Source organism: Bidens hawaiensis, unplaced genomic scaffold (assembly GCF_021521415.1).
Source record: "Bidens hawaiensis isolate Kalapana, Puna unplaced genomic scaffold, B.hawaiensis_p1.1 tig00046161_1, whole genome shotgun sequence".
In the NCBI taxonomy this organism is placed as follows: Eukaryota; Viridiplantae; Streptophyta; class Magnoliopsida; order Asterales; family Asteraceae; genus Bidens; species Bidens hawaiensis.
The window spans coordinates 115,901-129,295 of record NW_027505972.1 but is presented as its reverse complement, the minus strand read 5'-3'; the positions used below and the strand labels follow the sequence as shown (position 1 = coordinate 129,295).

The following is a 13,395-nucleotide window of genomic DNA, read 5'->3' as shown; positions in this document are numbered from 1 at the left end:
GAACTTTAGATTTAAAAGATTGTTTAGACATATTAGATTAAGTTTTCCTTAATTTTATTGACGTACCCTTGTTTAATATAAATTTAGTTATTTTTTTTATATGAGCCAATCCGATCAGACTTAAACGGGACAAAAAAGTATTACTCCCTCCGTCCAATTAAAAGTGTCAATATTTTCTTTTTTATTTGTCTCATTATAAATGTCCATTTTTAAAATTTATTAACTAATTTTCAAGTTTATCTTTAAACTAACACATCAATCATTAAAAAACAATATTGATCGACCAATTTTCAAGAACATTTTTGTCATTTGAAAAGCAAAAAAATTAATCATTCACTCTATCTTGAATATCTCTGTAAATTTCCTCCCTCCATGGACAAAATTTATGAGCTTGACACTGGTTAAACTTTAAATTAATAGATGATTACATGGGTCATATTTGGTAACTTAGGTTAATGTGTGAGCCTAAATGAGTTGAGATTTTTCATATAAATAAATATATGGGTTGCGAACTGTGATGCAACCCTGAATCCAAAACCATCACGGGATACACGAATACAATCTCAAATTTATTCAAGCAACGTAAAAGTTCCAATCATAAAACAAATGAGTAACGATGTGAACATATCTCTGGTCAACCCAGAATAATGCAAGATGATCAAAAGGCGGAAACCGCAACCGATATCCAGGAAAAATGTGGCTAAGACTTAATTAGAATCCCACAACAGATGAGGCAGCTAGTAAGGAAAACAGAAGTGGAACAAGGGCCAATCGTGTAGAGCTCGCATCTGACGAACCATTATCTGTTGATGGAACAGTATTTGATCCACCAGTGCCTGAGTTTGGAGTAGATGGGGTTGTTGGAGAACCGCCTGGAGATGCAGCTATTCCATTTCAAATACATTATGTAAATATTAGGACAAAAAATATATATATACACTGATTCGAATTCATCAAGAGATGGCTATCATCAAATTTTTAAATAGTATGTTGATTTCTTTTTATTTTATAAAATAGGAGGTATTACCATTGCATTGACTAGTAGGAGGTGTTTGGACATTGCAGGCTTTAGGCAATTCAAGAGCCTGAGTTTGGTTTATGTTAAGACCTAACGATGAGCCACCGCCGTTTAAAACATCACACAAGCACTGCGGCTGCGACTTGACAACACTATCGAGTTGGGTGCAACACCCGCTAGAAGGAGTCGAAGAGTTGCCCGTAATGTAGTTAAGGCATGGAGACATGCTAATTATGACATTTGTGCACCCGGAAGACGATTGTGCCATTCCATAACCACATAACATGGAAATTATGATCATGAAGATCATGGTGCTTGAAATGAGAGTGTGATGTGTTTGATTATGTGCCATTGGAGTGCAAAGATTGTTTGCTAAAAAGGTAAAAAAGAGTGCTTGTTGATAATCTGATTGTTGCAAGTTTGTTTTGGTTTTATTTATATGGAGATTGGAGATGAAAAGTCAAAAGTAATCTGTTGAAATAGGAGGGGTTGCAATGTTGCATATAGGTTACCAACTACACTCCAAATCTATGGCCCAATTACCACCAAACTACCTAAATGATTGTTTTCTACAGCTTTTATAATTGGTGACGATTATATTTAATACTTCATATGTTTTCTTATAAAAAAGGAAAATTGGAAATAAATAATCCCAACTTTTACCTTTTGACCGATAATAATCCTAATTCTTAAAATCACTACCAATGGTCCCAACTTTTACCTATTTTTGTGTCAATGGTCCCCCGTTAAATATACTTAACGGCGTTAGATTTTAAATGACGTGGAATCTGATTTGTCAATTACGTGGCATTTCTTACTTTTTTTATATACTTTAACCATGTTACGTGGCAATATCCCCCTTTTAAACCCTAAATGAACAAAAAAAAAGACAATTGCAAACCCTAACTTAATCTCTACCCTCTGACCAAAATTGGGAACTGACATGAGTTCATCTTCATCATCTACCTCCATTCGAAACAAAATTGGGGCCGTAAACCCAAAATCTGTAGACTTGGGATCAATGGAAACATGTATTGTAGCCACGACCTGGTTGCAGTTAGGAGAGTAGCTGGAATTCGAAGTGCTAGACAAGGGCATGAGTTTTACGGCTGCCCTCTATGGTCTGCAAGTTAAATTTTGTTGTCTAAAGGAGTTTTAGAATTTCTGATTACATTTGTTAGAGGTCTGATTGCAATTTTTTTATATGGAAAGAACAAGTTGATGCTATGACGTCTAATGGATGCAATTGTAACATTTTTCAAATGAAAAACAAGGCGCTAAAGATGAAGATTGCAAACATGGGGGTGGAGAATATGATGTTACGCGAAATGAACAAAAGTTTGAAAAATAAGCTAGCGTTTTCGAATTTTATGTCAAACAAAGTATATATTTATGCAGTTCTAGCTTTATTAGGTGGATTGTTTTGGTATTTTAAGTTAATATAACTGTTGTAATGCACAATGCAATGTTTTTTATGGTTTTAATGGTTCAATGCATAATTATATGTAATGAAATGTATTGTCCACTCATGTTCAATTATATGTAATGGAATGCTCAGATAGTTTTTACATATTGATTTAGCAAAATGGGTTTTTAGCCTACTTTTTGAGCAGATGCATTATTTGACTTTATAAAGTCAAAATGTTTTTTTTTCCTTTTTTGCGAATATAGTTTGACATGCACATACACACACCTGCTACATACAAACACAGCTTGACCTGCACATACACACACATCTGCCACATAAATCACCAACTTAACCAACTGCTTAAATTACAATTTTGCCCCTGCATAAAAACTTATATCATTTCCCTAACATAAATTACTAATTTAACTAGAACTTATTTATTGTTTTGCCAACCTATTTTTACCCCTGCATAGACAATCCCAAGTGAAAGAAACAAACTTTTATAACTTTCAACATTTGCTATCCAACTAATTTTTGCAAACTCAGTTTGACATGCATAAAATTTATTGTGCATACACTGGCCACATAAATCACCAACTTAATCGACTGCTTAAATTACAGTTTTGCCCCTACATAAAAACTTATATTATTTTCGTAACATAAATTACTAATTTAACTAGAACTTATTTATTGTTTTACCCTTGCAACTTTCAACATATACCATCCAATACTTAGGTCTTCCAGGACCAATTTTTATTGGTGGAGGATTTAGAGGAAGCTCAACAACTGACCAATATTTTTCTGAAGGCAATGGAGGAATTGTAAACTGATATGACTTGAGATACATTTCTTTGGTGAGACAACTATGAACAAGCTCCTCAACATTCATTTTCAAAAAACCTGCTACTACATGGTAGCATGGAATACCAGTTAGCTCCCATTTTCTACATGTGCATGTTCTATTGTTCAAATCAACAGACACATCACTAAAGTTCTTCACTTGAAACAAAGTCGGACTTGAAGGAAATACACTACATTTGAAAGCCCTGTCCTTGTCTTTATTAAGCTTTAGTTGAATCCTAGGGCACACAAACACATTTTTACGAGCCATTTCATTTTGCTTGTTAACTAACCTGGTCATAACAGACACCCTGATATCCTCCAACATGTTGATTATATGCTTCGATCTATAATGAAGGATATACCCATTAAAAGTCTCTGCCATGTTGTTGACTATGACATCAGCCTTGGTTTCAGTGTTAAGAAAGCATCGACAGAAACATTTTGGGTTCTGGATGATGAATGCTTCAGCTGCATCAGCATTCAATTCCCTTATCTCAACAATTGCCTTATTGTAATCAGACACCGAATAAGATCTAGCAGCTCTCTAGAATAATTCCTTTAGATCATCACCCTTGAACTTTTTATGCCAATTTGCATAGATATGCCTAGCACAATTTCTGTGCTCAGCATTATTCCAAATCTCAGCAACAGCATTAACTAATCCCTAAACACAATTACAAAAAAAAAAAGTTAATAATAGTTAACTAAAATGAGAATAAATTAGTCTAACATACCTTCTGTTGGTCAGATACAAGTGTCCAACCCTTCCCATCATCGTCTACTCCTAAACACTTCTTCAGTTCATTCATAAACCATGTCCAACTGTCATTATTTTCACCTTCTACAACTGCCCATGCTACTGGGTACATTTGATCATTGACGTCCCTACCTATTGCAGCCAACAACATGCCTCCAAGAAATGTTTTTAGAAAACAACCGTCAAGACATAAAAGTCTTCTACAACCCGCTAAAAAACCCTTCTTAATTGGATCAAAACACTTACAAATATTCTAAAGAAAACTTCATCATCGGAATCCATTTTATAGAACTGTGTTGGAACAGTTACAAGTTCAAAAGTTGAAGTAGGATTTACTTCTTTTAGTGCTTCTACGTATGAACCCAACTTACTATAATGTTCCTTCATTGACCCATGAAGTTTCATGTGGGCAGAACTTTTTGCCTTATAAGCCATCCAGTTACTTATGATAACCTTGAATTTTTCTTTAACTGCTTCTTGGATTTCTTTTGCTTTCCAGTGTGGATTCGCTTTAAATATTGGCAAGTACTGGTCAGCGATAAAGTCAACGGTAAGCTGTCTGTTCTTTATCATATTTCTCTGACAAGTGTGTTCATTGTTTGCACTTTTAACCATGTAGCAAGCCTTTTTAACATGAAATGAAAGATATACCTTGAATGGACGCCCTTTAACACAAGTAACACCTAATCTTCCATGTCTATTATTGTTACTTACAGAAATCGCAACATTCCTACCATTATAAACTGCATAATTTCTTATAGCTTTTTTGAAAGCATCCCTTGTGGGGAACCTTGTACCAACAACCCAAATCCACTTACTCCAATCTGTATTCTCACTTACCACCGGAACACTTTTCCTATTTTTATTGCCTCTTATGTCATCTTCTTCACTCTCTCCAGGTCATCCCCCTCAGAGTCCTCATAGCTACTAGCATCACTTGTTTGCTCTTCAATTAATTTGTCACTAGGTGAATTAACATAAGTTCCTTTTAATAAATGTGCAACCAAATCTTTCTTTGACAATTTTTTTTCCTTATTAACCTTTAAGGAAGCAACAGATGCTCTCCACTCCTCATCATCATTGTCTGACCCAGATGCTATCCAGTCTTCATCATCACTATCTGATCCATCCTCAGATGACTCAGATCCATAAGAAACACCCTTTGAAATTACTACTTTGTCTTGTGGTGTTGTGAGAAGTCTCCTAGCACTACTCTTTGTAAATCCTATTATGGGAGGGTGATATTGGAAGTCTACAAGCAGATGCCTTTGTGTATCTGGTCTTATTTTCTGGTGATTGGTTGAGGTTCAAAGGTGTTTTGCTTGGGCTTCTATGCTACTGGGTTGGGCTACATCTGGGTTCAAATGGGCTTCAGCAACATAACAGTTACCCTGCACATAAAGATGCTTGACATCTTTATCTTCCCCCAATTTCACTATCATCCCATTCAAATCTTTATCATTCTTCAACTGAACTAGTCCCTCTTCAAACTTCATCCTAGGAACCAAGTAAAACATCTCAAAATCCTTATTTTTGTATGACTTAAAATCTATTACGAAATCCATTAACTCAAAGTAAGACATTTTGTCCAATTCTACTTTAAACATGTCAGTTGCACCTCCCTCATAGTGCAATTTTGGTTTGGGTTTAAGCTTCCCACCATGCCACACTTTTACAACTACAAAATCATCCATCACCCTGAATATTACAAGTGTAATCTGGGTTACTTTCAAACTAGCTATGATTAAAAGGTTCAAAATCAAAGTTTATAGACTAACGTACCTTCAATTTCGAGATGAAGAACACTAAGAACTGAGAAGGCAAATTATAATCAAACTTAGGGTTTTTTTTGGGTTGTGAGAATTTCCATCAGGGTAATGTTTAAAAGGGGAATATTGCCACGTAACATGGTTAAAGTATATAAAAAAAAGTAAGAAATGCCACGCAATTGACAAATCAGATTCCACGTCATTTAAAATCTAACGCCGTTAAGTATATATTTAACGGGGGACCATTGACACAAAAATATGTAAAAGTTGGGACCATTGGTAGTGATTTTAAGAATTAGGATTATTATCGGCCAAAAAGTAAAAGTTGGGATTATTTATTTCCAATTTTCCTATAAAAAAAGAAAAAAGTTCCACCGATGTCTAAACTTCATGTTTTGAATCAATACATGTTGTGTGTGTATATACTTTTGTGAATCAACGAGGTCAGTTGTGGTAAAGAAGAAATTTGTTCTGAATTTTGAATATGCTTCCTTGTATAATGACATTTATTTAAAAAACAAATTCGGTTTTTATAGCTGTGAATATTGAACACCACTCTCCTTAATCATGATATATTGGTTTAGTCGTATGGTGTATTCCCTTATAAAAAAAAGTAAGGTGATGAGTTTGTATCCTTACAAGTGCAAAGTTTTGAAGATTTTGTTGGAAAAACATTTGATGTTCAGAAAAAAGAAAACCGCTTGATGATCAGAGATAAAGTTGAAGATGATGCTTTTAAGCAAGACATGTGATCAGGGGCGGACCCACATAGAACCCATCGGGGTCCCGAGACACCAGTGTTTTTTAAAAATTACCAAGAGGCGGTGTATTAAATTTTGTAAGGACCCCATAAAAATTAATACTTGGAACCTATACTATTAAGGTTGAACTGGTCTAGTGGAAAGTCCCTTGTTTTTCCTTTGAGAGGTTGCAAGTTCAAGCCTCACCATACTCTGTTTTTGTTGTTTTTTATATCCTAGTCCATATTAGTTGTTTAGTTAGGGTATTTGTTTTTGTTGTTTTTTTATATCCAAGTCAATATTAGTTATTTAGTTAGGGTATTTTTGTTATTCGTTAGTTTCTCACATATAATCATTATCACCATGCAACATATATAATGATAACATGAGTTTTGCATATTCGTTTATTATTTATCTTGTGTATGCATATTATAATTAATCATTTATATGTGTTAGAGTTAATTTTTCATGTTTGGTCGTGTATGTAATACCATATATATAGCTTACGTTTATGTTTTTCGTGTATGAATAAAAATGAATTAAAAGTCTCTTTTCTTATCTAGTTTCCAATCTAAATTCTTACTACTTACTTGTTTCCAGTGACACCATATTTCCTTGTTTTATTATGTTCATCGTCTCGACCCGACCCGAATAACGACCGGCCCGGAAATTTTGTAAACCGAAAAAATTAGGACCCCATTGACAAAAATTCTTGGGTCCGCCACTGCGTGTGATGAATCGGCATTATCCAAGTAATGGTCATGGACAAGGATATAGATGATGATGAAACACTCATGACGGTTCAAGGACAAACATCTACAATTTCAAATTTTACTACTATTTGTAAAGTTACTAATAGTAGAAAATAATATGGATGTGAACCGAAGAAACCGATTTGAAACCGAAAAACCGAACCGAAACAAAAAGCAACGGTTTGGTTTTATGTTTTTGTAAAATCCGAACTAACGGTTCGGTTTTGGTTTTTCATGAAATAAAAACAAAAAAAAAAACAAACCGAACCGAAACAAAACCAACGGTTTGGTTTTATGTTTTTGTAAAATCCGAACTAACGGTTCGGTTTTGGTTTTCATGTAATAAAAACCAAAAAAAAAATGAACCGAACCAATTTCCTAAATTTTTATTTTTTATATATTAAGTAATTTTTAAGAATTTAATAAATATGTAACTTAAATATTTTTGGTCAAATGCATAATAGTCTATAATTTTACAATTAACAAAATAATTTATACCTAAATTACTTTATTTTCTGCCAAAAAAAAATTCGCCTTTAAATTTTTCAAGCTAAAATGGTAAAAACTGAAAACATCAAAATCGAATCGAAACCAAAAAGAAAACCGAAACCGAATGGTTTCAAATACTCCGAAAACCAAAGTTTTGGTTTTCGGTTTGGTTGTAATCGAAAACCTCATCGAATCGCATCAAGCACATCCATAGAAAATAAGATGGCAGCCATTTTGAGTAGACATTAAAACATACATATGTTGTCAATTTAAAAAGTAAAAAAATGGGACCGTGTTTTTCATAATTAAATATATTATAAAGTTGTTATAAAATTTAGAGTGCTGCGAAAAACTAAATACAATTTTTGAATCGTAACTTGGTTTATATAGGATAACCATAATATCTTATCAAAGACATTATCATACTAATTAGATCTGATTAGAAAACTAAACCAGCTTTGACCATCTTGTCAACGTTGGTTCCCCTGTTTCACTTACTTTTCACCTGAGGTTCGTAAATTACCAACATTTTATATATAATACTTTTGAGATCATGATTTCTCTAACCTAAATTATTATAATAAATAAAACCAATACAATAATACCCAACTCTACACATTTACGCATAATTTGTTTTTTAAACAACCACTTGGTTAATACTCTATGTGTAACTAAGTAACCAGATTATTTATGTAAGTGGTAAGATCACACAGTATTATGCCTTCTATTGATAAGCACACCTGCAATTCTATGACATGCAAATCAAACCCTTATTATTACATAGTTACTTGTGTATTTGGTGATTCTTTACAATTTACCTTAGATCGGTTTATCAAACGCGATGAGGATTCAGACGAACCGGAAGGCCGTTTGCAGGTGTAGCCATGGGCTCATATACGATTTTCTCATCAGGTATCAGCAAATCCCATTTGAATATGGTGACTATGTTGTGAAGGAATGCAAGTACTTCCATTCGGGCAAATTCTTTCCCTAAACACATCCTAGGCCCTCCTCCAAACGGCACGTATGTGTATGGAGGTGGTCCAGCCCCTTCAAACCTTGATGGATCAAAGCGTGTCACATCTTCAAAGTTAGCCTCATCTTTATGTGTCCATGCAGCACTCCAATATAGCTGAAGATGCAATAGAAGTTTAGCACAACTGATAATTAGAGTAGTGCGACGACAACATGATTTTCATAAATGGCTTATTTTCAAAAGACATAATAACATATGAGCTCATTCTTTTTTCTTGTTTTTAGATTTTTGTTAGTTGATATATCTAGCAACTTCTGTATCTTGTAGTCGCCAATATATCTGACTATTGTTTGATTTTGTCTTAATTGATGTTGATTTCAAGGGCTACAAAACAAAATTGCTGATCATACTCATCTAATATATTCAATTTTGTTTTAACTTTAAAGACACTAAAGTGCTATCTTAAATAGAGACTGGCCTCAAAATCAAACAAAAAAAGTAATCGCATTTGCTATCAAAAGATAATTTGTATGTTAATAACAAGAACAATGGCTTATTGGTTAATAATGATCCGTAGTGACAACATGATATCATTATCATATATTTACACTTGATTTATGGTCGATCTTGCTCACACGGATGATTATGAGCCTACTAGGAAACACACATCACTTGTGACAGAAATCAGGTGGAAATACAGTGTAAGTCGAGTGTAAATTATGATTGGATAAGAAAGTGATACTTCTTAGCTACGAAAATAAATGTTATTGTCCCTTGTTAACTTGCCAATATAAAATTAATAATATGTCGGCCAAATAGATTATTGTTTAGATTACTAAATCTAATTAAAAAATATATTACAAAGAACATGCATATGAGTCTATAATAAGATTGTTACCTTCCATCCTTTGGGAATGATATAGCCTGCGTACTCAAAATCAACTAGCGCCTCTCTAAAGGCTCCTAGGACAGGTGGGTTTAGTCTCATGACTTCAGATACAACATTCCAAGTGTATTTCATCTTTTGTATGTCCTCCCATTTCAGTAATCCGCCTTCTTCTTTTTCCTTAGAAATCTCCAACTGCTCTGGAAAATATTAGCCATTCGTCGTATATTAAATTTCAATCCCGCAACATACAATATATTATCCAGAAAAAAAAGGCTCTTTTGAAATAAGATGATAAAATGTGAGCGGTTTTCTAGTCGGATTTCAAGTCTAGTCGTTGTCTAAGACAATGATAGCGATTTCTATGACAACGAAGGAAACATTTTTTGGTTAGATTTCAAATACGTGTTTCAATAATAACCTTTTTCTCAAAAAAAAAAAAAAAAAGAAAAAGTGAAATGAAACGAAAACATAATTTTTAAGAACATAACTGGCCTCTCAACACGTTGTCATAAACATCCGGATGTTCACTGAGTTTCTTCATAACCAACGTGATCGAAACAGTGGAGGTGTCATGACCAGCAAAGAGTAGTAACAAGATGTTGTTTGCAATCTCCATTTCGGATAAATACTTGTTGTTTTCATCTGGAGAACAAAGAAAATGTGACAACAGATCTTGTGAAGACGATGCCTTTCCTTCTTGCAATTCCACTCTTCTTGTTTTAATAACTGTCATGAGTTCGGTCCTAATAGCTGCGGCTGCTCTTTTCGACTTGTAAAATCGTGTGCCCGGGATGTCTATAGGTAGCTCAACCATCCCTTTCAAGAAGATGTTGAATAACGAACCGAGTTTTGTGATATGGTTCGGGTCCTTGAGGCTCATAAATAACCGACAGGCAAGCTCAAAGGCGTACACTTTAACAGTTTGATACACGTTTACCTCTTCCTTGCCTTAAACATGCATGCATTCACAAATCAAAATCAATAATAACAAATCCGAAAGGTGTTAGAAAAAAATTTAGTAACCAGTTGTTTTGGAAAATGACGAAAACACAGTGGAAAATGGCCTTGTAATTGGTAACCCAAAAAACACTTATGTTTTAGATTCATAAATGGTCTAGCAAAAACATAAACATGTCAAGTGGTTTTTTAAATTGTCTTGGTTTGTTTACGCTTATGAGCCATTTGGTTTGTAAAGTTATTTCAACAAAGCTTGGAATCTTGAAGTATTTAATGAAACTGGATTTAGGTTACAGTTGCTACCTATCCACCACTCACAGGCAGGGCACGTGCATAGGTTACAGTTGGTAGCGTGTTGGGCCGGCTAAACCCCTTGGAAACCTACCTTCGGCCATAAATACCCCAAATGGTATGACCATCTCATCTTATCATATCTTATTACATTATCATCATATATACCTGATATCTGCTCTAGCAATCTCTTAATATACTTTTATATTTAAAGAGCAATCTAGTCTGATTCTCACGCCGGAGGGTGGTCACAAGGAGGAACCCCCCCCTTCTCAGTGACGAGCTCACGGTGTCTGTTTTGCAGGTTATCAGAAGAACCATCTTCCAAGGGTCTAACCCCTCGTGGGAAACATCTCTCCAACCCCCAGGTTACCAGTAATCTGCCCAGGGTTCGGTTAGTGTTTCTTCAATGACGAAAACACAGTGGAAAATGGCCTTGTAATTGGTAACCCAAAAAACACTTATGTTTTAGATTCATAAATGGTCTAGCAAAAACATAAACATGTCAAGTGGTTTTTTAAATTGTCTTGGTTTGTTTACGCTTATGAGCCATTTGGTTTGTAAAGTTATTTCAACAAAGCTTGGAATCTTGAAGTATTTAATGAAACTGGATTTAATCTAATAAAAAATAGAATTGTATGTGGTTGAGAAATTTGTAAATGAAATTAGATGAAATAAATTTTTTTAATATAAGATATTTTTGATTGTTGGCTAACTTTCATTGGAAAGTTAAAACTCTATTAGGGCAGTAAATGACTCTTACACTACAATGAACGGTGAAATATATTCAAATTACAATTCAATCATGTGCCAATCAAATATTACATTTCAAGTGAATTAAACAGCTACCAAAACACTTAAAATTCTTCTAATATGATTTTTCAATAACATATCTATTAATAAAAACAATAATCTAAAATCACAAAAGGTTTTGTGCTTTTGAGGTGAGAAGTCTCTCTCAACCCATTTCACTTTTATGAAACCATTTACTTTAATAGCAAAAAATAATTAAAAAAATAAAAAAATAAAATAAATTAACATATTAACTTCGTATCAAAGATGTATATAGTATAAATATCACCGGTCAAGCCTCTTGCCTTTTAAAGAAAATACTTGAGTTTAGTTTTGTGACGGAGATAGATTACTTGTACTTAAGTGTGTGATGAGTCATGAGTCACTACTGTTTTAAATTTAATCATAAAGGGTTTCTGGTTTAAAATTTTTCAACCAAATTCAACTCATATTTCTGTTGGTCATAAAAGCATCAACTAATTAGTTTTGCTCACATGTCTAAAACTACACATGGTGTAAACTCATGTCTCATAAAAACTACTTTTAGAGCAATTCAAAAATATTGATCTAGAAAATTATATGCATATTAAATGATATGGGTGGAGCTTATATAGGACCTGGTTTACTGTTCTCTAATTTTTGCTCCATAATATAGATTTATGTGTTTTCGTTTAAAAATTTATATATGTAGTGTAAATATATACGTTTTCGTCTGAAAAGTTTAAGCCCCGTTTCCAAGTTTTCTTTCAAGCTTCGCCATTGTTAAAAGATGAAAAGATTAATGTTACCTCGCCAGTGAAGTTCGATATGCCGACGAGTGACTGCATCCATGGTAGCAGCATAGTGATTAACAAAAGCATCAGGACCAAGATACGATTGCATCATCTTCCTCATCAACTTAGCTTCATCCCCACGAACCGTAATCAAGCACCTCTCGAAAAGCTTCCTCACAGACGCCGGCCACCAGATAGTCACCAGCTTGTTCTCGTTCCCAAACAGGAACTTATTACCAGCAGGCCCACACAGAACTGCCATGCGGTCACCGAGCAACGATGTCTTGAACACTAGAGGACTGCCGTGTTTCTCGATACGTTCTTGAATAAATCTCTCTGGAATCCATCCCAGCCGGCTTGTAGAAATGCGAGAGTTTCTCCAATGAACGGCCACCCGAAGCTTCCCGGTGGAAGATTGATGTTTGTTCTTCCATGTTTGATCTGGTTTATGTAAACTTTCCAGAAAACATATGTAATTATGAAGAGGAGAATAGGTGTTAGAAGTTGAAACATTATTTGTGTTGTTTGATGGCATGGACAGGTGAAAACATGTTGATTGATATATACTTTTAACTTTCAATCACGTGTCATTTATTTTAATATGTGGCCCTCCATAGGTGAAGCTTGAGTTGAGTTACTTATACACCACCCAGCTTATATTTGTAAGGTCCATTTCATAGACTCCTAACGTATTGCACTTTATATAATTGAGACGGATGTGTGATGAATAATAACAAACAAGAAATGATATGTATAATCAAATGAACTGATACTTAACCAAATGCTTACAAGACCATACATACATACGTACATATATATACATATAAATTTGAGTCCCGTATCACCAAGTTGTGCACCCTTTGATGACCTCTCTATCTCAACCCATTTAAAACACACGCATCTAAGTTTACAAGACGAAAACCAATATATACTATCAAGCT

The 13,395-nt window shown here is 34.2% G+C and overlaps 2 protein-coding genes and 1 pseudogene across 3 annotated transcripts; all 3 read right to left on the bottom strand.

Moving 5' to 3' along the window:
* Positions 1–711: 711 nt before the first annotated feature.
* LOC143616199 (non-specific lipid transfer protein GPI-anchored 5-like) lies at positions 712–1,370 on the bottom strand. Its single transcript, XM_077089096.1, has 2 exons — positions 1,028–1,370; positions 712–884 (listed from the first exon to the last, which is right to left on the bottom strand). Exons 1-2 carry the CDS (start codon positions 1,368–1,370, stop codon positions 712–714), a joined length of 516 nt encoding a protein of 171 aa, XP_076945211.1.
* A 1,732-nt stretch (positions 1,371–3,102) lies between these two features.
* On the bottom strand, positions 3,103–4,599 carry LOC143616200 (uncharacterized). The gene is made up of 4 exons (XM_077089097.1): positions 4,336–4,599; positions 4,004–4,246; positions 3,865–3,933; positions 3,103–3,813 (listed from the first exon to the last, which is right to left on the bottom strand). Exons 1-4 carry the CDS (start codon positions 4,597–4,599, stop codon positions 3,103–3,105), a joined length of 1,287 nt encoding a protein of 428 aa, XP_076945212.1.
* Positions 4,600–8,522: 3,923 nt separating this feature from the next.
* On the bottom strand, positions 8,523–12,967 carry LOC143616197 (beta-amyrin 28-monooxygenase CYP716A378-like; annotated as a pseudogene). The gene is made up of 4 exons (XR_013150617.1): positions 12,470–12,967; positions 10,134–10,589; positions 9,651–9,838; positions 8,523–8,908 (listed from the first exon to the last, which is right to left on the bottom strand). The product of XR_013150617.1 is annotated as a beta-amyrin 28-monooxygenase CYP716A378-like (transcript).
* Between the last annotated feature and the right edge of the window lie 428 nt (positions 12,968–13,395).

What these genes read in the sequence shown, in the direction of transcription:
- LOC143616199 (XM_077089096.1), bottom strand. Translation starts at nt 1,370, where the DNA reads ATGGCACATAATCAAACACATCACACTCTCATTTCAAGCACCATGATC. An exon ending in TCCTACTAGTCAATGCAATG is followed by an intron (nt 885 to 1,027) that starts GTAATACCTCCT and finishes GAAATGGAATAG; the next exon opens with CTGCATCTCCAGGCGGTTCT.
- LOC143616200 (XM_077089097.1), bottom strand. Translation starts at nt 4,599, where the DNA reads ATGATAAAGAACAGACAGCTTACCGTTGACTTTATCGCTGACCAGTAC. An exon ending in CTACTTCAACTTTTGAACTT is followed by an intron (nt 4,247 to 4,335) that starts GTAACTGTTCCA and finishes CCAATTAAGAAG; the next exon opens with GGTTTTTTAGCGGGTTGTAG. An exon ending in ATTGTGCTAGGCATATCTAT is followed by an intron (nt 3,814 to 3,864) that starts GCAAATTGGCAT and finishes GAATTATTCTAG; the next exon opens with AGAGCTGCTAGATCTTATTC.